The sequence below is a fragment of the Elaeis guineensis genome, chromosome 6, assembly GCF_000442705.2.
Source record: "Elaeis guineensis isolate ETL-2024a chromosome 6, EG11, whole genome shotgun sequence".
Taxonomy (NCBI): domain Eukaryota; kingdom Viridiplantae; phylum Streptophyta; class Magnoliopsida; order Arecales; family Arecaceae; genus Elaeis; species Elaeis guineensis.
The window spans coordinates 18415650-18441085 of NC_025998.2; the positions used below are offsets into that span (position 1 = coordinate 18415650).

Genomic DNA, 25436 nt, shown 5'->3' on the forward strand with positions numbered 1-25436 from the left:
TGGATATAAGTTTGATAATTAAACTTTATGACTATAGAATTAAAGATATTATTAAATAGATGATAATCAAGTTAATATTATATTTATATGGATATATATATATATTTAATTAATAAGTACTATATAAAATTATATAAGGTTACAGATAGATTTGGATATAGGTCGGATAATTGTCCATCCATATCCATATCCACTTTTATAAATATAAACATTACTCGGATCCTCAATTTCTTTCCATCTAAATTGATTCGAATGGATATTATTCATATTATTTTTATTCCTATATAAAGATTATCTATCCTTCTAATTCTATCCATCACTCTTTTTATAAATCTAATATATATATATATATATATATATATATATATAAGCAGAAATTTAGAGAAGATGGATTAGCCATTTAAGTACTGTTTGGTAGGGGTGATATTTCACATCACCCTAGTGATGTGAGTTAGGTGATATGATCACTTTGTTTGGTATTGCAAAATTCCATCTAGTGATGAAGGATCCAATGATAAATTCGGTGATAGCATCATTATATAATATAGTAATGCTATCACCACACATATACCAGGTGATAGCACATCACCAGCTACTGATGATGTGTTGATATTATTTTGGGATAAAAATATCCCTAATCAGTAAATTGAAAAGAAAATAAAAATTTTCTCGTCTTTTTCTATAGATGTCTATTATTAGATATGTTTTTTATTTTTATTGACAGATTTAGTTAAATGATATAGATACCTTTTATTTCTATAGGTAGATATGGTTAAGTGGCATGAATGGATCATGCTAAATCCTTCATGCTTTTTTTTCTCAATTTATTTTGATGGACTAAATCATTCATAATGGCAGCTCCGATATTGATGGTCAAAATTGACTGAGCCTAATCAAGCATGATTATATATAATATTATCGTAATATCATTTTAATAACTTCATCAATATAAATATCTATAATAATAATAATAAATAAATAAATATTATTATTATTACTACTGCTACATATTTTTGTGAGAAGTTATAAATGAAGAATGTTTAATCAAGTTGTAGAGTAATTATTATGCACTAATGTATAAGGCTATTTATGATATTTTATACATTATTGCCATCACTATTTGATGATATATCAAACATAATGAAATTTTATTTTCAGTGATATTCCAGTGATATACCAAATACAATGATCATATATCATCTCAGTATTTACACATCATTCCAATATTCATATTACCCCAGTGATCACATCACTCCAATGATTATATCATTGGTGATATACCAAACAGTACCTTAAGTTATCCACATAAGCAATATATTACTATCTATGAATGTCATTTGGATCAAAATCAACCTACAATAAGCCACATGTCTAGACTCTCCTATCAAATAATTTTTAATTCTTCAAGCATGAAATTAAAGTATGATGTTATTAAAGCCCATTTATGTGACTTAAATGATATTTTTAAAGCCTGATATTATTATCCTCTTGAAATAAAAATCACTCATATATGTAATTTAAAATATGAATGGATATAAAAAATTAAATAGATATTATTTTATTATTTATATATAATTTTTTTAAAAAATAATCCATGATTTAGAATCGTGCAAAATATATGGGCTCAAAACTAGTATTAGATAAAAACAAAAAATGTTACAAAGATCCCGATAGCCTTCTGAAAGTACACAACGTGTCACCATGGAGGATCGATTTGTTTCTACCTTAGCAAGCACATCGGATTTTCGTGCCCACAGTGAAATGGAAACATGAAGTAATTTCTCCCTACATCTAATATATATATAAATAAGCAAAAAGTGAGAGAAACTATATTACCAATCTAATCTATCCACATAAGTAAAAAATTTTATCTCTTCATGCTGTCTGGTACAATATCAACTTCCATTATCCACATCAACATAGAGCGACATAAATATTATGTTATTAATTACGGTATTGAAAGTACTTAAAAGTTATTTAAAATATTGAAAGCAATGGGTTGGTGTCTACTTCCGTAGACCTGGTTTCATCCTGATTGACCCCGCCTCTCACTTTCTTGTTAATGAGTTTCTTTGTCAGTCAACCCCTCAAGTGATTCCAGTTTTTTGATTTTAGGATCTCTAATCGTAAACTACTGAGGTGGGGTGGAGTCGTACCGTGGATCAACTTGTGGTGCGTTTCCTATTTCAATGGGCCGCACTTCAACCAACAGAAAGGGCCCGCCTTCTATTCAAAAGGCGAGCATATGGTCTTTCAATTCGATCTATATTCTGCTCCATTGATGAAAGGTTGGTCCCCCTATCAATTCTCAATCTATTAAGGGATGTTGGTGAAGTAGTCGACCAGTTGTACAGTCTGAAGGAAGCAGACATCTGGAGAGACAGACTGATCGACATTAAGACATTAAGGGGTCCAAAAGTGATGAAGAAAATCAGGTTCATTCTTATTTCATGTCTGGTTTAGACGATCGATGCGAATGTCCTGCAATATTCGATAAAGCTTTGAATAGAATGCTTCGTTTAGTGGTTTCTTGGAATTCTATTAGGCTCCTGAAAATTCTCAACCTGCCATATTAATGAGCTTGACCATTTCATTTTCCTAGAAGACCCTCAACTCCCGTGCTTCTCCTTTTGTATTTTCATTTGAATTCTATTAAGCTGCGCTCAACCTTCCATATATTAAATACACATTATTATCATTATAATTTTTATTTTTTCTCAAATAATAACTTATATGATTTTATAATCATGGCAAAAAATATTATAGTATTAAATGACTGAATGAAATTCATGAATGCGAATTAAATGATATGATTAAAGTATGATATTATTATATTTTTATAATTAAAATTTACTCATATATATATATATAAAGTGAATATATGGATTAATATTAAAAATTTAGATAGATATTATATTATCATATTAATTTATTAATTTAAAAATAATTAATTTTAAAAAATAATAAATGGTATGATCTAGAATCCGCATACAACGGACTCAAAACTAGTTATAATTAAGAAACAACAAGAATCCGGACGGCGATTCTTCCACGTATGTATTTCACGTGCTCCTAACTCTTGCGATTGGATGAATAACCCGGTTTGGCGCTAATTCCGGGTTAAGGCTTCGCCAAGCAATGCAATGCAATGCACATGACCCTCCGAGCCCTCCCTCTTTACACTCTCTTGACCCGCCCCTGCGCCCAGTTTTGCCTTGCCTGGCGCGCTGGACAGCTGCGTCACAACACACCAACAGCCATTTCTGGTTATCGTGTCAGGTTTCTGTTCGCTAGAAGAAGCCTTTTGCTGCTTTCAACGATACTGCTGATCGCCCTCTCGGAGAGGGCGGTGGCATTCCATTCCCTGGACGCGGTTGTTTCCTATCTCTGTCCCTTCGAAATCCGCGCATCTCCTTTTCCCTTCACCTCTTTGAGGAATTCCAACTTCCAAACTCCCCCTCCCCTCCCCTCCATTCCCCGTCTCTCTGTCTCTTTGTTGCTTGGCTGCAGCCGGTGTCATGGCGGACGCGGGGAACGGGAGGGCCGGAGGAGATGTGAAGTCGACCTTCCGCCAGATCTACTTTCGCCTCAAAGCCGAGCTGCTTGAGGATCCGGCTTTCGACTTCACGGACGAGGGCCGGCAATGGATCAACAGGGTATGAGAATGTAGCCCTCCTCTTTATCTCGCCCCCGCATTCTCTTATTTCCGTGATTTCGAGCGCTTTCTTGGGAATCCTTCGGGTGGAATGATGGAAGAGATTCTGGGATTTGGAATCTTGCTCGCTCTGGTTGATTGGCCCTCGGGAATTCAGCTTCCCTCTGGCGTTCTCTTGACAAAAACCGAAGTTTCGGTTTATTCTTTTTCTTTTTATTAGCCATGATTCTTTCCTGTTATTTCCGTGTTTTAGATATGGTCCACATGTATACCAAAGTATTCTGCTTCTTGATCTGGTAGTTCGATTGTTCTTATTTTTGGCGTTTAATCCTTTTGTTCTATTTCTGCTTGTTTTAATTTGATTTTAAGTTCTGTTGGAAGGTGAGGTTCCGACAAATCATTGATGATTATTGTTTGAATGGCAATAGATAGATTTTGTCAATACATTATGAATGAAATGCGAAATCACAGCTCATCTTGTTTTTTTCATCCTGTGAAATCATTTGTTAATACTGAACTAGAAGCTGATTAGGATAAAAAGTATAAGCGACCTTGGAGGTTTGGTCCCTAGTTGCATGTGATCAGGAAAGTAATTAAGAAGCATTAAGAAGCTAGGTTTGACAATTTATGCTTCATAGAAGGCCCTTCCTTTGTCTAACTTTTCCTTGCCTAGTAATTTGACATGTGAATTTTGATTGAAGTCGCCATGGCGGCAAATTAGTAACTTTCTCAAACTTTTTCAAAGTGCTAGTTTTTTGGTCCATAAGATATATGAGGCGTAATCAGGGACTTGATAAGTTTATTAACTCAGAGCCTGTGTTGATGCCAATGTTTTCCTGGTTCTTTTTTATTTCACATCATTAGTCTGGTTTCAGAAGGTACCGTTGATATTTGGGACTCTGGAGAGTGATGTTTACATGTGCCGTATTATCAGACGTGTTTTACATGATATTCTGTATCTCACGTAAATGTAGTAATGGATGAAAAAAAGGCAATACACCATACTCGACAGGTTTCACAATTATTAACTAACCTTTTCTTCAACAACTTCAACAGTTATTTGGCTTTGTATAGCCAGAATCAGTGACTTAAGTGTTGGGGAGGCACGGCATCCTAACATCCTGACTGTCAGGTCAGGGATAGGGGCAGGATGGCAGCTCCACTGTCCTGGAATATGGTGTGTCCCATTCCATGGAAAAACTGGGACTGCCCTCCCTTAGAGGATTTGGATCATTGGCCAGAATATATTTTTATAACTGCTCATTTTTTTTTCCTAACCGCTCATTTTTTTCCAACCAGTAACACATCTCATGGTTGTGGTTTTTAGTTTGTTTTTTCCCTCTTCAACATGTTAACAATGCAATACCATCTGTTTAATATCTCTGAGTGACTCTGTTTTCATCATGTGCATCCTGTAACAGATGCTAGACTACAATGTGCCTGGAGGTGAGAGAGCATACTGCCTACAAGGAGATGATGTGAAAACACATTTTTAAACGGTTCTTAATTTATGTCTTTACTGCTAGGGAAGCTGAATCGTGGGATCTCTGTGATTGATAGCTACAAGCTTCTAAAAGGAACTGAACTCAGTGACGATCAAGTGTTCCTAGCATGTGCCCTTGGTTGGTGCATTGAATGGGTAAGTAGCTTTTTTTTTTTTTTTTTGTTTTCTGTTATAGCCTTGCCACATTGTTTATTTGAGCAATTATGTCACAAATTGATTCAATGTTTTCTAATGGATTGGAGCCTGAACACTTTATGATTAAAATGTCTGCAGCTTCAAGCATATTTTCTAGTCCTTGATGATATTATGGACAACTCTCACACAAGGCGAGGTCAGCTTTGTTGGTTTAGAGTAGATAAGGTTTGTTATTTAGTTTTTCTTATAGCTTCCAAGGCTTATTACATCCAATTGTATTCTTACAACTTTCATATTCCATATACTGTCCTTTGTGTTCGTTATATATTATTTTTGGCTATCAGTTTATCATCAATGATAAAGATCAAATGTGTTAACCACTCCAAACATGGTTTTCTTCTTATGCTACCTTTTTTTTTTTTTCCAGTTATTGGCTCCTCTATATTCTGGTGTAGAGTTGGCTAAACAACTTGTAGAATTTTGTGGATATATGAGATTCACTGATAAACCTGGGCTGACTTATGGACTAATTTATGAGATGTGAGCTTTTTGTTGAAAAATCTGGGCTAATTTACTGTCAGTGACCAACATGGATATTTTGAGATGTGTTTGTGCTCATTAAGCAGCACATAGGAAGCCTGCTTATCAGTGGCCACATGATAGAGATAAATCAGAAATATCTCTTTCTAATAAATAGCCATTTGTGTCTGTGGGACCTGCTTATCGGTGGCCACATAATAAAGATAAATCAGAAATTTCTTTCTCTCTCTGATTGCCACATGTGAGGCCTGCTTGTCGGTGGCCACATGGTAAAGATGAATCTGAAAATTCTTTCTTTCTCTAATAAGGATCAAAAGTCCCATGTTCCTGTCACTAGACTGTCCGCTCCCTTTTTCCTTCTTGTTGTCTTTATGCAACCTTCTTTTCCTTTCTCCATTCCATTTTGTTTGTATTTGACCCTTGTTGTCATGAAAATTTCTGATCTTTGACTTACCCGCCTCTTTTTCTGCTTCCATGATTCATTTTCAGAAGGCATGGGGGTACTGCTGGTCATCATGATTCTCTTGTAATTTGTTGTGATTGTGGTGTCTTTTGCTAAAGCCATATCTGGATGTCGATAACCTTTTCAATTGCTAAGGCCATATCCAGTTGACACTAACTTGTTCAATTGCTACGAGCATGGGCATGCTTTTTTGACATATACTCTTTTGTTTTACTCTGCACATAGCTATGCAAGCTATTGATTTATCTTAATTTCTTATAATAGGTTGGTCTTATTGCCGCAAATGATGGGATCATACTTCGCAATCACATTCCCCGGATTCTTAAACGGTATTTTAGAGAAAAACCTTATTATGCTGATCTCCTTGATTTATTTAATGAGGTAACCATCTTCACATTGGTTCTTAGGATTTGATTTAGTTTGCAGATTGCAGGTTCTCTGACTAATTATAATGTATCCTTATAGGTTGAATTTCAGACAGCTTCAGGGCAGATGCTGGATCTGATTACTACTTATGAAGGCAAACAAGATCTATCAAAATACACAATGCCAGTGTATGTGAGGAATTTACTTATCACTATCTAGAACATGCCTAATGTGCTGTCACAATGTTATATGATCTGGTGTAACCATAGAGTTCTGTGAAAGTGATATGAGCTGTTTCCTGTACCATTGGATGATTTCAATGTTCCTGAATTAGATAAATATTTAATCATTTTATGCTAAATTCTCTTTATTTTACCCAATCTTCTGACCTACTTTGGTTGTTGCTAATCTATTTATAATTGAACTGGGATGCAGTTATCACCGCATTGTTCAGTACAAAACTGCCTATTACTCATTCTACCTTCCAGTAAGTTCAGATGAAAACTGTATTACATTGTAGGTGATATGATGCATCTGTTTACACATAATTTTTTCTTTACCTCATAAACATCTCAAGGATAAATGGTTCTCTTTTCTCACAGTGATATTTTTTGGCTTTTGTTTGTTGAACTTCATGATTGTTCGTGGTTATTAATGCGTGTGCAATATGCTTGTGAAGTCAGTTGGATTATAAGGTATTGATTGATGTGAAATATGCTTGTGAAATCAGTTGGATTATAAGATATTGATTGATGTGCGATATGCTTGCAAAATCAGTTGGATTATGAGATGCCTATGCAAATGAACCCTTGACATATTGTAACTTCACATGAGGGTCTGAAATGACTTGTGATTCATGGTATGTGCATGCATACATAGTGTATGTACTAGATATTGAAGCCAATCTACACATGAAATTTTCACATTTTCTTTTAGAGAGCAAATTTATTGCCATCTCTTTCTATTCTTTTTTTTTTTTTTCCATGAGTTGAGGGGAATGCACCTAATCCAATGAATCTTCACAGCTTCTAGAAGGAAAGGTTTTGGTAGAGAGAGAGATGTAACCAATAGATCTTTCATTTGAACAAGGTGGTCCTTGGCATAGATGAATTTCACTTGTTGCTGGTTGGTTAAGCCTGATTATGTAATATATAGTCGTAATTGATAATAGTTCTTGCAGTTGCTATGTGGTCCTAACTCCATCTGGTTTGAGCATTCCAATTAGTGATGCATGGGTTGGGCCAATCAAAAAAATATGTTGGGTGGCGTCTGTTTTTAGGCCTTTTGAGTTGGGTCATGTTAGGAATATAGGCCTAAAACCATTTTGGGTAGAGTTTGAGTTGACCTGACACAACCATGGCATGGCCTGCATATATGTAGTTTGTTATTAATATATTCATTGTGTATATTATAAATATATTTTAACAATGGACATAAATGACCGTCAAAATTTTAGTTAAATTAGGATTCAATAGATGCTTGTCTATGGTGATTTGTCCCAATTTGCATCATGTTTAAATATCGATCTTGCTAAGTTAGTACGAAACATTGACTTATTATTATTTTCATATGTTAAATTAACCAGTCTTTAGGTTTCTATTTATATATATTTTTTTATGATTTATTATTTTTGGGCTGCCTTCATGTCTAGGTGCTCGCCTAGCTCTGGCATTGGGTGGCCCCCTAGATGCCTTTTGCCGCTTGATATCCCATAAAATAGTGCATATTAAATTCCAAGTACTAATGAGATTGCATTCTCCTTTTTTGTTGTTTCCACACCTAGGCTGCCTTTTGAATCCATCGTTTCTTTGTTGGTATTAACGTTGGCTACTACAAGTGCAACTTGGGTTGGATTGATCCAGACATAATTTGATTCGATAATTTAGGTCAGATTTGGCCAATATAAACATTATAAACCTAATTTGGCTTGGGTTTGGGTTGAAAAATGTCAGTTAGATTTCAAATCGGATCAGGCTCAAGTTGAGATGCTTCATGGCCTAACCAAGGTTCCCGCCTAGGAACTGGATCCGTATAGGTTGGCTGGTGGTATGGGTCAATACGCCCCCATACCGGACCCCAAGTGACACAAAAATGAAAGTAGGGGAGAGAGAGAATCGGAGAGAAAGAGAGTGTGTGAGAAGGGGGAGGGAGGGAGAGGGATGGAAAGAAAAGGAGGCTAGTGGAGATGGTAGTGGTGGCCATCGGAGGGCTGATGATGCCTTCGAGGCTCCGCCCTCCTCCAGAGGAGAAGAGAGAGATAAAGAGGGAGAGGGAGAGTATGGATGGAGGTGAAGGTGGCGGGGAGGCTATTGAAGGATCATTGAGGCACCCGGACAATCGAAATCGACCCTACGACGCTCATGGGGTCAAAATGGGGGTGACCTACCCCTTTTTCATGCGTAATTTTTTTATGTATTCATAATGAAGTCGGCAATCCTATTGAGACTTATTATGAATTTGCAAAAATAAATTTTATGCATGAAACGGGGGTGGGTCGCACCTGTTTCAACCTCACGGACGTTGTGAAGTTGATTTTCGCCCTCTGAGGGCCTCAATGGCCCTTCGATGGCCTTCTCATCACTTTCCTCTCCGTCCATTTTTCTCCCTCCTTCTCTATTCTTCTCTCTCAGAGGAGGATGGAACTCGGAGGCCTTGGGGGCATCGTCGTCCTTTTTCTTTCTTTCCCTCCCTCTCTCTTTCTCCTTCTTAAAAATGGACATTAGTGAATGGCTGATCTGATCGGTGGAAAAAAGATCTCGACAACAGAAAGGCGCTTGCGGAGAGCTAGTTGACTGAAAGGTGCTGGCTTAGACCTATCAAAATGAGACAATATCCGTGGGAAGGGAGGATTGGTCCACGAGAGGGGGGAATTCCTAACTGGAGACCTAAGAAGGATTCTCTTTCTTGGGCTTTTACACGTCATTTCTAATGAGTTTTTCGAGTTTGGCCTTCCTCTATCCAGAAAGTTGCACAATTGTCCATGGATTTGGAGAGCTGGGAGTGGTGGAAATGGATAGATGCTGCATTTTCATTGATGTTCTGAATCAAACGCCTGAATTGGACCAGTAGGCTGTCGGTATGGTTCAGCATGTGCCGAACCTTCTAGTTTGAGGTGGTTCGACATTCCATGGATCTAACTAACCCCAAAGTTTTATGGTAGACCATCTAACGAAACCCAACCTAAGCCTGACTGATGCAGTGCATCGAGTCACTATTTTTATTTTATTTTATTTTATTTTGAGTGTGTTCTATCCTGATTTAATTTATTGGGATGGATGGTTAGGTTATCCTAAATCAAATCAAACTACTAACCATACCCAACAAACTACTTCAAATATATCCTTGTTCTACAACCACTCAAAACAAACCTACAACCATATCCCAACAAATCAATTCAAATATATCCTTATTCTACAACTACTCAAAACAAACCAACAATCATATCTAACTGGTGGCGTCATGTGGCAAAGGACGAGATGTATAAATCTGACATGGGAAGAAGAAAAAAAAGGGAGAAGAAAACTTTGGAAGGTTTAACCTATGCTTCTATCTTGAATCCTTCTCTTTCTTTTGGGATCGTCGTCGCTTCTTCCTCGCGGACGGACCGTCTTCCTTCTTTCCTTCTGTGACTCTTGGCTCCCTCTTCCCCATCTTGAAGCCTATCATCGCGGTGTTGCTCTCCTTGGTGGTTGTGGATACCCTACATCCGTGAATCGATTGAGACTTGAACCACTTCAACCTATTCCCACACCCAAGGTAACCAATTCATCCATAATCTTACCTCATGCTGCCTCTTATCCCATCATTAAAATCTTGTCATCTGAACTCAGTTTTGAGTCTGGAATGAACCTATTTTTTGGTATTTTATTTTGGAACTAGTATATGTAATTGGTCTTGGAAAGTTTGTCTCTGTCATGGAACTTTCGTCACTGTTATTTAATAAATTTTGAACATGTTGCTGATTTCTATTTAGTTCCAGCATTGGCCTTTAAGAGTTCATTTGAATAGATCGCATAGTATTTAGATTTACAACATATTGCATTCATTTTTTTTTTTTTCTTTATTTCTCTTCTATACTGCATTACTACAGTAGCACACTTAGTACTGTATTACAGTGTCTCTTTAAATACATCAAGTAGTATCAGAGCAAGTTTTGACCTTAGAGATTGCCTCTAGCTTACATTTAGCCTGCATTAGGTTGCATCTTATTCAATCATCATTGCATATTTGCTGTTAAAATTTATTTACTTGTAAACCTTTGTTTGCTGCTCAAAAATTTGAAAACATCGTTTGCTGTCTAGAAATTTAGAGAAAACTCTGTTGCCGTCCTAAAATTAGAATCTTTTAATTGGAACCATTGTTTGTTGTCCACAACTTCTTAAGCCCCCATATGCTCATCATAGAGCTGTTTATTACAATAGAATAGCAAATAACCACCCAGAAAATCTAGGGTTTGGAGAGAGGCCTATGAATGACAACAAGAGTCCATTAGAAACATGCAAATCCAACTGTACCAAATACAACAAATGTTAAAGGCTATGAATACTCGACGTCAACCTGGTGGGGAGGAAGTAATTGAATCGGAGAGTGACCCTGAGATAGAAGCCAACCGTCCTCTTAGGAGAAATCGACCAAACCAATGTCCAACGAACACCGCACGTTAGGATCAGGGTATCAAAGTAGATGTCGGTGAGTTCGAAGGTAGGTTAGAACCTGATGATGTGGATTGGATTGACAAGATAGAACAATTTTTTGAATGGAAAGAACTATCCGAGGATAAAAGAGTCAAATTTGTCATCCTTAAGTTGAAAGGCCATGCCCTAGTTTGGTGGAAGCAGGTACAAAATGATATGGTTCGAAGGGGTAAAGAGAAGACTGCCACTTGGGAACGAATGAAAGAGAAGCTTAGGAGTAAATTTCTCCCAGTTGATTATCAACAAACTCTATTCCAAAAGTTTCATAACCTTAAGCAAGGGTCTAAAACAGTGTAAGAGTACACGAGGAATTTTATAATCTTCAGGCCCGCAATGACCTTAGGAAGGATGAAGAACTGTACATAGCTCGCTATCTTGCTGGACTTCACCCTTAAATTCAGGATGAATTGATTTTTTACAATTTTCAGCGAGTAGATGTGGCTATAATCACGCACTTAAGGCCGAGTCTAAGTTGAAGAGAGACATTCCGACAGGATAACACTAGTGAGAAGTTTTCTATAGGAACCAAATCAGCCTTGAAAAATAACATCCAACTTCTTCAAAACCTATTAGTGATACTAAAGGCAAGGGATTTTAGATTTCAAACCCATGGGAACCAGTATCATTGTTACAAGTGTAGGCAACCGGGCCATAAATCATCTGAATACCTTTTGAGACAATTTCAGCCTAGGATCAACTTGATAGAAAATACTAACGAGAGTGATCAGGATGGAGTAGAAGTGCAAGAGGAAGACGCTGTTGAGGATAGTGAGGTCTAGATGAGACTGTCGAAACTACTGAGCCAAATCTTGTAATCAATTGAGTCCTTGTAGCACCTAAATCTATCAGGGACGATTGGAAACGATGCAGTCTTTTTCGAACTGTTTGCAACACTAGGAGAAATTTCTGCTCTGTTATAATTGATAGTGGAAGTACGAAAATTTCGTCTCTCAAGAGATGGTTGACAAGCTTTAGCTGAAAATTGAGAAACTTGCACAACCTTATTGGATTGCTTGGTTTAAAAATGGAGAGGAGGTTCCTGTCACGCGACGATGTCTAGTTAAGTTTTCTATTGAGAAGACTTATATTGACGAGGTTTGGTGCGATGTAGCACCCATGGATATGTGTCACCTGCTTTTAGGCAGATCTTGGCAATTTGACCGTAGCATCATACATGACGGGAAGAAAAATACCTATGTAGTCACTAAGGACACTAAGAAGGTTAGATTGATTCCACTTAATAGTACACCCAACCTAATACCTGAGCCTGATTCATCCCCAAAATTGTCGCCCATTGAGAGACAATCTGTGATGGTTTTAGATAAGACCCAATTTGCCAAAACTCTAGCGAGATCCCTTGTGGTTTATGCTTTAGTGGCAAAAGAAACCACCGCAACCCCTGGAATCCCATCAGTTGTTTAACCATTATTGGATGAGTTTTCCGACATCATGCCACAAGAACTCCTGATGGCCTACCCCCTATGAGAACATCCAGTATTGCATTGATTTGGTGCGGGGAATGAGTCTCCACACCTAGCCCATTCTAAGATGAGCCCAGCAGAACATGAAAAATTGCGTCAACAGGTCTTTGACTTGTTAAGAAAGGCTACATTCGGGAGAGTATGAGTCCATGGCTGTGCCTGCCCTTCTTCCTCCAAAGAAAGATGGGACATGGCGAATGTGCGCTGATAGTCGAGCCATCAATAAGATCACTGTGAAGTATAGGTTTTCCATAATAGGCTTGATGACATGCTAGATATGCTGGGAGGTGCAAAGGTATTCTTCAAGGTTGATATGAAGAGTGGGTATCATCAGATCCATATCCGACCTGGAGATGAGTGAAAAACAGCATTCAAAACTAAGGGTTATACGAATGGCTGGTTATGCCTTTCGGGCTGTCCAATGCCCCGAGCACCTTTATGCGCACCATGAATCAGGTGTTACAATTGTTCATTAAAAATTTGTAGTGGTTTACTTTGACGATATTTTGATATATAGCACAAACTCGAACTCCATTTGAACCATCAACGACAGGTGCTCAAGCTTTGAGAGAGAATCATTTATATTTAAATATCAAGAAGTGCACTTTTTTATCCGACAGCCTCATCTTCCTAGACTACATTGTATCTGCTGAGGGAATTAAGGTAGATCCGGCTAAGGTTAACGTGCTTCGAAATTGGCCCCCAAAAACTTACGGAGATTCGGAGCTTTCACGAACTTGCATCCTTTTATTGATGCTTTATTCGAAATTTCAGTTCTTTGATTGCCTCGATCACTGACTGTCTGAAAGGAAGTAAGTTTCGCTGGACTCTCGAGGCTGAACAAAGCTTCAAAGTGGTCAAAGACAAGCTTACAAGTGCACCCGTACTCGCTCTACCTGATTTTAATAAGGTGTTTGAAGTTGATTGTGATGCCTCACATGTAGGAATAGGGGCCGTGTTGTCCCAAAAAAATGCCCCATAGCCTTCTTCAGTGAGAAGTTGAACGATGTTCGATCACGTTATTCTACATACAATGTCGAATTCTATGCGATTGTGCAGGTTTTGAAGCACTGGCGACCCTATTTGATTCATCGGGAATTTGTACTTAACTCGAACCATGAAGCATTACGTTATTTGAATTCCCAAAAGAATCTCAACAAAAGCACGCCAAGTGGATTGCATTTTGCAGAATACACCTTCCATTTGAGACATAAGGGGTAACCAATTGGATTGCTGATGCACTTAGCCGTAGGACCCACCTCCTCATCATTGCCTCCTTGCAAATTGTGGGCCTTGAGGCGATTAAGGAACAGTACAAGGATGACCCTTACTTTGGACCTATCATGGAAAAATGTTTGGCTTTTAGCATTAGCCAATTCTCCGATTTCTGCGTTGAGTCTGAGTACCTTTTTAAGCGGTCCAAGTTATGCATTCCCGAAGGTTCATTGAGAGAGTCTTTGATTCAAGACCTACACAGTAGCGGATTAGGGGGACATTTCGGGCGGGATAAAACCTTGGGGTTAGTTCAAGAGCACTACTATTGGCCGAATATGCAAAGAGATGTAGAGAGATTTGTATGACACTGTAGAATCTGTCAAACCTTCAAGGGTCACTCACAAAACAAAGGTTTATATACTCCTCTCCCCATTTCTTTCACCCCTTGGGAAGATTTTTTATTAACCCTATTCTTGGCCTACCCAAAACTGCATGACATGTTGACTCAATATTTGCGGTTGTTGATCGATTCACTAAAATGGCTCATTTTATTCTTTGCAAAAAGATCTCTGATGCATCACATATTGCAAAACTATTTTTCAATTAAATTGTGCGTTTGCATGGCATTCTTAGGTCTATACATCTGATAGGGATACCAAATTTATAAATCATTTTTGGAGAACTCTAATGGCCAAAGTTGGAAGTAAATTAATTTCAGCAGTCCATACCACCCCCAAACCGACGGACAAACTGAGGTGGTAAATCGATCTTGGGGCAACCTTTAAGATGCTTGGCAGGTGAGAGATCGGCACAATGGGACTCAATCTTATCACAGGTTGAGTTTGCATATAATAGTTCCATCAATAGAACCATAGGAAAATTTCCATTTGAAGCCCTCTATGGCCGTCCTATACCTTACTTTCTTGATCGAATACCCATTCCATACCGGGTAGAGTTAGTGCAGATGTGGAAACTTACTTGAAACATGTTCCAGACGTACAACAAGTTCTCAAAAAGCTGCAGGATTCCACTACCAAATACAAGACAGCCGCGGATCAACACTGTCGAGGTATGGATTTTAATGAGGGGAATTGGTTCTGGTCTATTTCAGGAAGGAGCGATTTCCAGTGGAGGTTAAGCAAGCTAGGCAGGAAGAAATTTGGGCCATTCAAGATCCTCAGGAAGCTGGGAAGAACACCTATCTCATTGACTTGCCCCCAGGATTGCCTATTTCTCCGTTTTCAATGTGAGTGGCCTGTTCCAATATCATGGTGAGTCATCCACTTTTACCGATGTCGAGATCCTACCCTTCACGCAGCGCAGAGATCACATCAGAGGGCATAGAAGAGATTTTGGATATCGTGAGACAGGGACACGATGGGGTTCACACCGCTGGTACTTAGTACGTCGATGTGGGCGTCCAATTACTGATAGTAGCTGGATTTCTGAGATCGAGCTACGTCGACTTCGGAGGACCTATACCACAGCTATATGGAGGCTCTCTCGACGGGGTCGAGAATTTGCCCACCCGGAAGAACTGATGCAATGCATCGAGTCACTATTTTTATTTTTATTTTATTTTATTTTAGTGTGTTTTATTCTGGTTTAATTTATTGGGATAGGATGGTTAGTTATCCTAAATCAAATCAAACCAACAATCATACTCCAACAAACTACGTCAAATATATATTTTATTTACAATCACTCAAAACAAACCTACAACTATATCCAACAAACAATTCAAATATATCTTATCCTACAATCACTTAAAACAAACCAACAACTATATCCAACCTGATGGCTCAAGTGGCAAAGGACGAGATGTATAAATCTGACATGGGAAGAAGAAAAAAAGGGAGAAAAAAATTTAGAAGGTTTAACCTATGCTTCTATCTTGAATCTCTTCTCTTTTGGGATCATCGTCGCTTCTTCCTCACGGACAAACCCGTCTTCGGCTTCTTTCCTCCTATGACTCTTGTCTCCCTCTTTCCCATCTTGAAGCCTATCATCGTGGTGCTGCTCTTCTTGATGGTTGTGGATACCCTGCATCCCGTGAACTGGTTGAGACTTGAACCACTTCAACCTATTCCTGCATCCAAGGTAACCGATCCATCATAATCTTACTCATGCTGCCTCTTATCCCATCATTAAAATCTAGCCATTTGAACTCAGTTTTGAGTCTTAATGAGCTTATTCCTTAATGTTTTATTTTGGAACTAGTATATGTAATTGGTCTTGAAAAGTTTGTCTCAATCATGGAACTTTCATCATTGTTATTTAATAAATTTTGAACATATTGCTGATTTCTATTTAGTTCCAGCATTGGCCTTTAAGAGTTCATTTGAATAGATCGCATGGTATTTAGATTTACAACATATTGCATTCATTTTTTTTTCTTTTATTCTTTTCTTTCTATGCTGCATTGCTACAGTAGCACGCTTCAATATCATGTTACAGTGTCTCTTTAAATGCATCATGACCCCTATTCTTTGTAGGGCTTCCAACTTGAGCAAAACCAAACCTAACTCATATTTCCACAGTTAAGCTCCCAACTCACCATAGATATAAGACCTTGCTTTAAACAACCCAACCCAACCCACCTTATCAGACCCCACCCATATTGTATTTGGGTTCAAAATTTTGGAGTTGAGTTGGATTTTGGATTTAGTTTTGTGTATGGGTTAGGTTGAGTGCTTTATTAGTTGAGTTGGGCTTGGCTTGGCCCTCAACTTAACCCCAGCCCACTTAGTTGTGCCGCTACTCCTTTCTTTTAGATTCAGTAATAATGAAGTCCCATCTTTTTTAGTACCCAAACCATAGCAACCTTACTAAGCATTTTTTTATAATAATTTCATTGGTCGGTTATTCATGTGAGTCCAAAGCAGGCTCTATTAAACTTCAAGGTATTACCCTGCTTGAGGCAAAATAAGGCATGCCATAGCACTTTGCAGCTTTCTCCCTTATAGAACCAAGTCATGTATTGAAGATGACCCATTTCTCAAAACAAGTCATGTAAGAGCTCAGTACTATGTGAAACTGATCATGAAAATTGTACTAGTATGTCATGTAAATTATCACTTCGTGTTGGAATCAACCTTCCCACATTTGTTCCTTAGAAAATTTTTGCTCTTGCCGTACCTATGTTTAATGACTACTCCACAACCCTCTCATCCTTGTCATTGATCTGCTAGTTGACTCGATATTAATCAAAAGCAAATGAAAGAACTATAACATATTCTAAATATTTGAACCTAAACATGAATGTGATATCCAATAAATGTGATGATAAGTTAAGTTAATACATACGTTTGTTTGATTAGGTATTGTTGTGTTACCATACCATTCTTAATTATTTGAAACAAATGATTTCTTTGGGTACGTATTTTAGAATTTCTCCTAGCAATTTAAGGGTATATGCTGTACTTAAATGTGTCAAACTTAAACAACAAATTTGTAATACGACTGTTCATCATATAATGCATATAATATTATGTTGCGTGTGCATAATTCATAGATTTAGCCTGAAGCCACACAGCTATATCTGAATGCCAGCTGTAGTAGCCTTAAGATCTCCAGATCATATTAATTAAAGAGTGAAATTGCATAATTCATAGATTTAGTCTGAAGCCATGCAGCTTTATATCTGAATGCTAGCCACAGTAGCCTTTAGATCTCCAGCCATCAACATTGGTTAAAGACATGGAAGAATATATTTCGCATGTCATTGAGGCTAAAATATCCATATGTTGAGGCCTTCCAAAGTTAACATGAACTGAAGCATATGTGCCAAAACTAGCAATTTAAATCCAATTGCGGATGAACTCAATAATCAAAAAGCTAAGAAAAAGTTTATTATGACGAGAAAAATCGCTCCAATAGGGTTAGTGAATACATTTTCAGATAAAAATTGCGGAATTAACAATTCTCTATAAGATTTTTTCAGAAATGGGGTATTAGTTTGGCATGAAGTCTATCATTTAGCTGAATGGAAGTCATAGGAATGGGGATTGCTTTTGAACTGAGTATTTACTGATGCTTGTTTGGAGTTTGCATTTCAAGCACTTATTGCATGTTAGTTGGACGAAAGTGCAATACATGCACGATCAACATCTTATTATAGTCAAGTTTGATTAAACTTGAATTCTTCCAAGGCATTTCTAGGGTGAAAATTGCCAACATTGGACTTGACTTTGTCTGACTTGTAGGTTTGTTTTGATGGAAGTCCTGGCAATTGCAGTCAAAGTAATATATGGAATAGGTTGATGACCATTGATGGATGTTACATGTGCCGCTTTTCTACTTGGAGAATTTTGAATACTTTTGCACGTCGAGCAGACTTCATTGAAACAAGCCAACCAAAGTCTGCACTTCCATGGATATTGCATCATGTCCAACAGAATGACCTACAAGTTGTAGGAAATGCATAAGTCAAGAACAAAACACTGTCAGATCAAATTGTTTGACTGTAAGTGTTTCTCTGCATCAAGACCATCAAATGAAATTCCTTGATTGAGCACAGCCAGATGGACCAACGCTAAACTGATGAGGGTATAAGACTAATATAGTCAGACAGAAAAAGAGCAGAAAACAATATGGAGCTCTGGATGTTAAGACTTACTCTGAAGAGAGGATTTAGGCTGTTGGAGCAACCCTAGTACTGCTCCTAGCAGATGGAAAGGCAACAGAGGGTTGGTAGATTTGGATTTGTTTTGGTGCTGCTCCAGTAAGGTGCTGGAGGTGTTTGTAGGTTGAGTAGCACCAGTAGATATTAAACTCTGAGCAGCACATCTAGGGGTAAGACAGGTTGGTAGAGAGAAGTAGAACATTTGATTTTCTTCCATACCCTTTCTTCTCACCGAAACATGTTTGGAGAAAGGATGAGTTCACATTGAAGAAAATCAAATGGTATGGGCAATTAGCCAACCTATTAATGGACTGAATCAAATGAGTTAAAAAAAAAAAAAAGGTAAAAGGTATATCATGTCCTTTGCCCCAAAAAAGATTTAGAGGCAAATTTCTCAACTTGCTTGCTCTTGTTTCAGCATCTGCTCTTCACTTGCAATACCACTATAGAGGCAAATTTTGGCAGTGGGTTGATCTAACCTGGAGGAGGTGATTATTGTTCATCTTGCCATATTTTATTTCGCATACATTAGTTAATATCGGCACTTTCAACCACATAGGCTTGCAAAGAAAATTAGAAGCAGATAGCTACATGCATTAGTTTTATGGTTATATAATGATTGTATTCGACTTTTAAGAACCCACTTTATGGGTCTGTTTAGGGATGCTGCAGCTTTTGGCAAACGTTGCGTCTTGAGCTGAGAGGTTGTTTTAGGGCAAAACAGTTTTTTGTTATAAAAGTGTTTGGCTATAATCATCCAAAAACTGTTCTTAAGATGTAGAAGTGGTTTCTATGTGTTTGGTTAGTAAGCTCAAACCTGCTTTTGAACACCAAAATGATTGAAAAAAATAAATACCTAAAATCATTTTAAAATTGTTTAGATATAAGACAAATAAGTATCATGATGCAAACAAGTTTGATAAAAATCATATAACATAGTTTTTTTGCATATAACTAATGTGAAAAAATAAAATAAATAAAAAATATTGTTATGAACATTTCAACAAAAGAAGGTTACACTAATATTCTTCTGATATTTTCTCGCTCTTATCTGTTTGCCCAAACATTATCCAACCTCATGATAATATGCACTTTTCCTCTTACATTCTTGAACCTTCTAATCCAAAAAAAAAAAACCTAGCTTCAAAATGAGTTGCCGGTTGTTGTCATTAGTTTAGATTTTGTTTAAAAAATTCTTTCTCTGTGAGAATATGACATTTAATAATGTACTGGTTAGATAATTTTTTAAACAAAATTTCAAAATATTAATAGCCAGAGTGAAAAATAAATCAAAACCTTCTGTTAAAAAGGAAAAAATCATTAAAAAAACAAGAAATCAACCCAATCTAACTGAACATCAAAATATAATTTAAAAAAAGAAACTTTCAGATTAGGCTTAATTGAGATAATGAAAAAAAAGAGTGGGGGTTGTAGGAAGGAGATGGCAAATCTCATGATCGCAATTGATGACCTACTGTTCACTGAGGCTTTCTAGCATTCGAGAAAAGCTATAACACTAGCACGATCCCCGAGAATCCTAAAAGACCAAAATTATCAAAAAAGTTAAATTAAAAAAAAAAAAGCAAAACCAAGGGACCAGGTGAAGGGCAAGAGCTAAACTTGATTTTTGACGGTGGGTTTTTTTTCTGATGCCGTCAATGATGGATACCTTGCTGGTGGGGGGGGATGGGTGCCTCATGGGATGGTGCCAGCATCTGGCGGAGGCGTCGCTTGCCAAGGAGATCAAGGTAGTTCCGTCGGAATGTCGCAGGGGTGACATTAAGGAACTTGGTGTAGGGCACCATGGTGGGGTCAAGCTTTGATGTCGCCTCGCCTGCCGTAGCTTTGCTTTGTACACCATGAACTCGTACATGTGCTCCTTGTCAGCATACAACTTCCCAAACCGCCGGAGGAAGCTCAAGAAGTGGGCCTCCACGTTCAGCATCAACTCATCGTCCTTGGACTTCGGGTCCACCTGGAGGATCAGTGGATCATTGTCGGCATTAGATGGTGAGGAGGATGCTATGATGACGGCGAAGAGGAGTGAGAGGAATCGGCCATCTATTTGTGGTCGTTCTCTCTCTCGATCTCCATGGAGTCGGCTGGATTTCCTAAGAAAAGAAGACTGGGGAAGAAGGCTGGATGTGCGAGGGTAAGGTGGGGCAGTGTGTTTTTTTTTTTTTTAAAAGCCAACTTCTTGCAAATGCGATATTCAGCTTATGATGTTGTGTCTATGGGAAGCGAGAGAGGCTTAGCTTTACGTAAACTATGTTTGTGGAATTTTCAATGCGGTTCAGAATTATTTTTGGATTATAGCCAAACTTAAAATTCTGCCTTGGGTCCATAATCACTTTTGGAGGGTGCAAACACACCCCCAAACATGCACTGTATATTTTAGACAAAAAAAAAAAAACCTTTTGGAAAACTTGGTACATGCTGCTTGCTTTCGCATATAATTTTGCTCATATGAATTTTTATCTTTTTGTGGCTTTAGTACTGCTATTAGAATTGCATTGTGATGATTATTTTCTTATATGAATTCTTAGCAGTTCCATATCCTTGTTATCAAGAGTTTAAACATTTATTAGTCATATGATGTTTAGGTGGCGTGTGCCTTGCTGATGTCTGGTGAAAATTTGGATAATTTTGTTGATGTAAAAAACATTCTAGTTGAAATGGGAACATACTTCAAGTACAGGTGACTCTCTTTCATAAATAGGATGCATGCACCATTTTTCTTCTGAATGCCAGGGAGCTTTGCTTGTATGGAATCAACAATAAGCCTTTTTTTTTTCCCCAGGATGATTACCTTGATTGCTTTGGTGATCCTGAAGCAATTGGAAAGGTGAGTGCATCTGTGTGTGTGTGTGTGTGTGACATACACACAATTGTTGGATCGCGAAAGTTAATTTTATCATTCCTCTTAAAGGGTTTTCATTTAGTACTAGATTTTTTATTTCTTTTGAATTAAGATGTACTTGTAACAGATTGGTACTGACATTGAAGATTTTAAGTGTCTTGGCTTGTTGTGCAAGCCATGGCGCATGCTAATGAGAGTCAAAAGAAAATATTAACTGTAAGACCAATTATCTTGTCCCATTTTTGCTGTTTTTGTATAAAAGGAGCACATAATGTAATTTATGATTATCTTATCTCAGGAGAACTATGGAAAGTCAGATTCAGCTTGTGTTGCGAAAGTTAAATCCATTTATAAAGATCTTGATATCCAGGTTTGACAAGAATACTCTTATACTGTTAGACATTTAGATAGTATTTAAGATCTTGATCTACAGCTTTCGGCAACTTTTTATGTTGTAAAGTTTAATCGATTCCTGATGTTGATTATATATAGACACAGTATATTGCTATTTTATTTTTGATATGCTATCACCATAAGATAAATTATGATCAACATCGTGGTATACTGCTGGCACGTTACCAAATTTGGCTTTGCTAGGTTCATGTGTATACCCTTTTTTGGGTAGGAATTGCGCTGAATTTTATAAGCCAATTGGGTTTGCTACAACACAGATACTTCAGCATCTGTAAAATGAAAAAGAGGACAATTTTTTGTTGGGAACATGCTGTCTGTCTCAATCCATTTCTGTGATTCTACCTAATTAAAGTATACTCTTTTTAAGGTAAATGAATGTTTAGAAGTAGGCCAAGTCAGCCTTATAGGTGTCCTTAAATGTTTTGCATCATATTTGAGTTGTGATAGATGAGACTGATGTGCCAATTATTATCAGATGTTGTGATGTCGGTAGTTCTCATTGGGCTAGTACATTTTTGCTGATATGTTATCTTTAGTTGATGTTGGCAAGCCAATCATGGCCTTTCTTTGTTGAAGGCATATATGAAGTTTCAAGCAATGTAGATAATCGATCATATTGCATAGATTTTCATCATGGGGATTCTACACAGTTTGGGACTTCATATTAGTTTTCATTTGGGAATATGGATACCCAGGCATCTTGACTAATTCATTTGTTCTGCAAATTCATGTTTGCAAGAGGTACATGCTACCCAAAATGAATAACCACACATTAAAAGCTGTTGATCAAAGGGAAAAGAAATTAATGGTCTATACCCATAGAATAAAAAGAAAGTGTGTAAGGCCAAATCAGTTTTCCCTAAGCCACATCATTCCATCTTGACAAGAAAAAAGGATAGAAAATATGCTTTGTTAGTCGAAATAGAAAGGAAAAACAGATGGACAGGCAACTTTGTTTGAACAAAATAATTTGAAAATGTCGAAATTATGTAGTTCATTGTAGAGATTCATATTTAATATACAGGTCAACAAAATAAATTTTTTGATCAGTTAAGACAGTTTTCATAATTAGGAACCTAGAGTTGTTTGTTTTGTTGAACCTTTTGTGCTTAGTAAAATTATTTGTAAGTTGGATATGGGATGTCCTTTTCATTAGAATCATGTTTTCAAGTGGTTACCAGATTTTTATATGTACATATATGAGCCTGATTTCACACAGTTGACTTTTGATTAAAAGTGGATTATCAATTTCTTGTGGATGCTGTATGTGTGTCTGTGCATCCATCCTCAATCTCCTACAAAAAGAAAGGATGATTGTCCACTTTTTCGCTCTTTCAAAATCAATTACTACTTTCCACGCTTCTAAACTCATTGATATGCATTGAATGTGTGTAGCCGCCAAAGTAAGATATTTCTCTATTTTTAGGTATGGGAACTTTTTATTGCTTCCCTTGTGAACAAGTTATCTTATTTCAAACTACACGGCAGGCTCATTATCACCCATGTCTAACAGGCCCCTTTTATCAGCCTGTAATTTGATGATTAATTTCATCAATTGCTCCTTATTTCTGGCATCTTGCCCCTTTGAAATGTACCTACCTCAGCTCTATCTCTAGATAAAATGCCACTAATTGTTTTACATTTCAATATCCACTCATAAGTCATCAGCTAGTTATTTCTGTACTAGTTATTTTAGATTCATAGTCCATGAAATCCACTCTATATGTTATTTACCCATCTGTGTCCGTGACATCATGTGGTGTTCAATTTATCTCTGGTGTTATTTGAAAGAGAGATTGCTGATAACTGTCAATTATCTTAGTTATGGGTTATGGAATAACTTGATAGCAGTGACACATTATTATCTGGTGCGATAATCTCCTATTTATTGGTATGGAGAACTGATTTTCTGATATAACAGCTGGCTCCATTGTCAGCTTACTGGAAATTACAAACCTACGACCGAGGAGTGCTTTTAAAATTTTGAGTCATTTGACTGCATAGATATTTTTATGTAGGTTTGCATGCATGTACCATCAAATTTTTATTTTCCTAGTCCTTATACTAGCATAAATCATCAGGAGACGTTTCTTTTCTCTAGGATGGTTGGATGCAAAATTCTCGAAATAGATGAATTGTTATTAAGCTCAAAGCTGGTTTTCTGTTCTGGGTAAATGTTAATGGAATAGGTTTGATGTTTGGAGGGAAGAATTTTAAAGTGTCTCCAGCTGAATAACCATGGTTGGAGAACATTTGTATTAATTGTTATACGAGAAACATCTGAAATGCAAGAAGAATGCCTAGACAGTATTTAATACCACTTGGTATGGTACATTATGGTGACAGACAAGTATATCTTATGCAAGTATTCATTGAAGGTTGTACAAACACTGGATATGCCAGCTTGGCTGCCTGTTAAACACATAATATTCCCCTTCACCCTCACAGCACGATGCATGAATTTTACTCAAGCATGATGTCATACAGGAGCGGACAAGATAGCCTTGATAGGACCATGCAGACTGCATATGCAGATCTTGAACATAAATTTCTGTGAGATCAGGATTTGTACAGGAATTTTCAATACAAACAGTACTCAATATCATTTGTTAGTGCAGTACCATATAAATGAATATTTGCTGAAATATCATGTTAAATTAATATATATAATATGTGTATGTATATGAACGAACTTTCTAGGGGTGCCTAATCTGGATAGCAAAAGCAACTATTCCTTTTTTTGCAAACTTATACCTCTCTGTGGTTAATTTGTTTCCATTGCCCTTTCTCCAATATCTGAGTCTTCATTTCATGACCAATGAATTTGTATGAAACCTCTATTTACATTCTGCTTCAAGTATCAGATGACCTTCTGTTGCATCTCTTTTTCCAGAATATATTTTTTGAGTACGAACGAATGAGTTACGAACAGTTGATTTCATCAATTGAAGGCTTGCCAGGCAAGCAGTTCAGGAGGTGTTGAAGTCATTCTTGCACAAGATCTACAAGAGGCGGAAGTAGCTCTCTTAATATGAGAGTTACTAACCATTTCAGAGCAACATGGTCTTCCCTGTGATGACTCTTTCTTATTTTTGCAGCATTGGCGACTGGACATTTATGTTTGTATCAATCTCTGAAAAGCCAGGCGTCTGTCTCTTCCGAGTTGCCTGGCTTCAGTGTTCTTTTACCACCCATGCCTACTGATTTGTTGATCTTGTAAAATGCAGTCTCCTACTAGTCTTCATTCACTCGAATAGAGTTTGCTGAGTACTGCGGGTCATGGCCAAGGGTTAGATTTCTCATTTTCTGTGGTAGGTGTAGTTAATTTTTAACATTGCAGCTGAAACCAATATCTATGAGCATAGGCTGGGGGAGCATGGCCGAAGTTGTGCATTATGTGGTCATTTGAACAAGCGGCAACTTATGACGAACAAGTATTAAGGCTCGGTTCTGCGAGCCAGCCATGCCCGATCTACATTTTTCCC

General features: G+C 37.3%; 1 protein-coding gene across 1 annotated transcript; it reads left to right on the top strand.

Moving 5' to 3' along the window:
• Positions 1–3385: 3385 nt before the first annotated feature.
• Positions 3386–25199, top strand: LOC105047029 (farnesyl pyrophosphate synthase). The gene is given in 13 exon segments (XM_010925810.4): positions 3386–3656; positions 5077–5101; positions 5182–5294; positions 5433–5519; positions 6562–6678; positions 6763–6851; positions 7099–7150; positions 21478–21522; positions 21665–21692; positions 21695–21753; positions 21836–21907; positions 24845–24902; positions 24905–25199. Coding segments are annotated over 13 exon segments (951 nt in total). The 5' UTR covers positions 3386–3518; the 3' UTR covers positions 24973–25199.
• Positions 25200–25436: the final 237 nt, after the last annotated feature.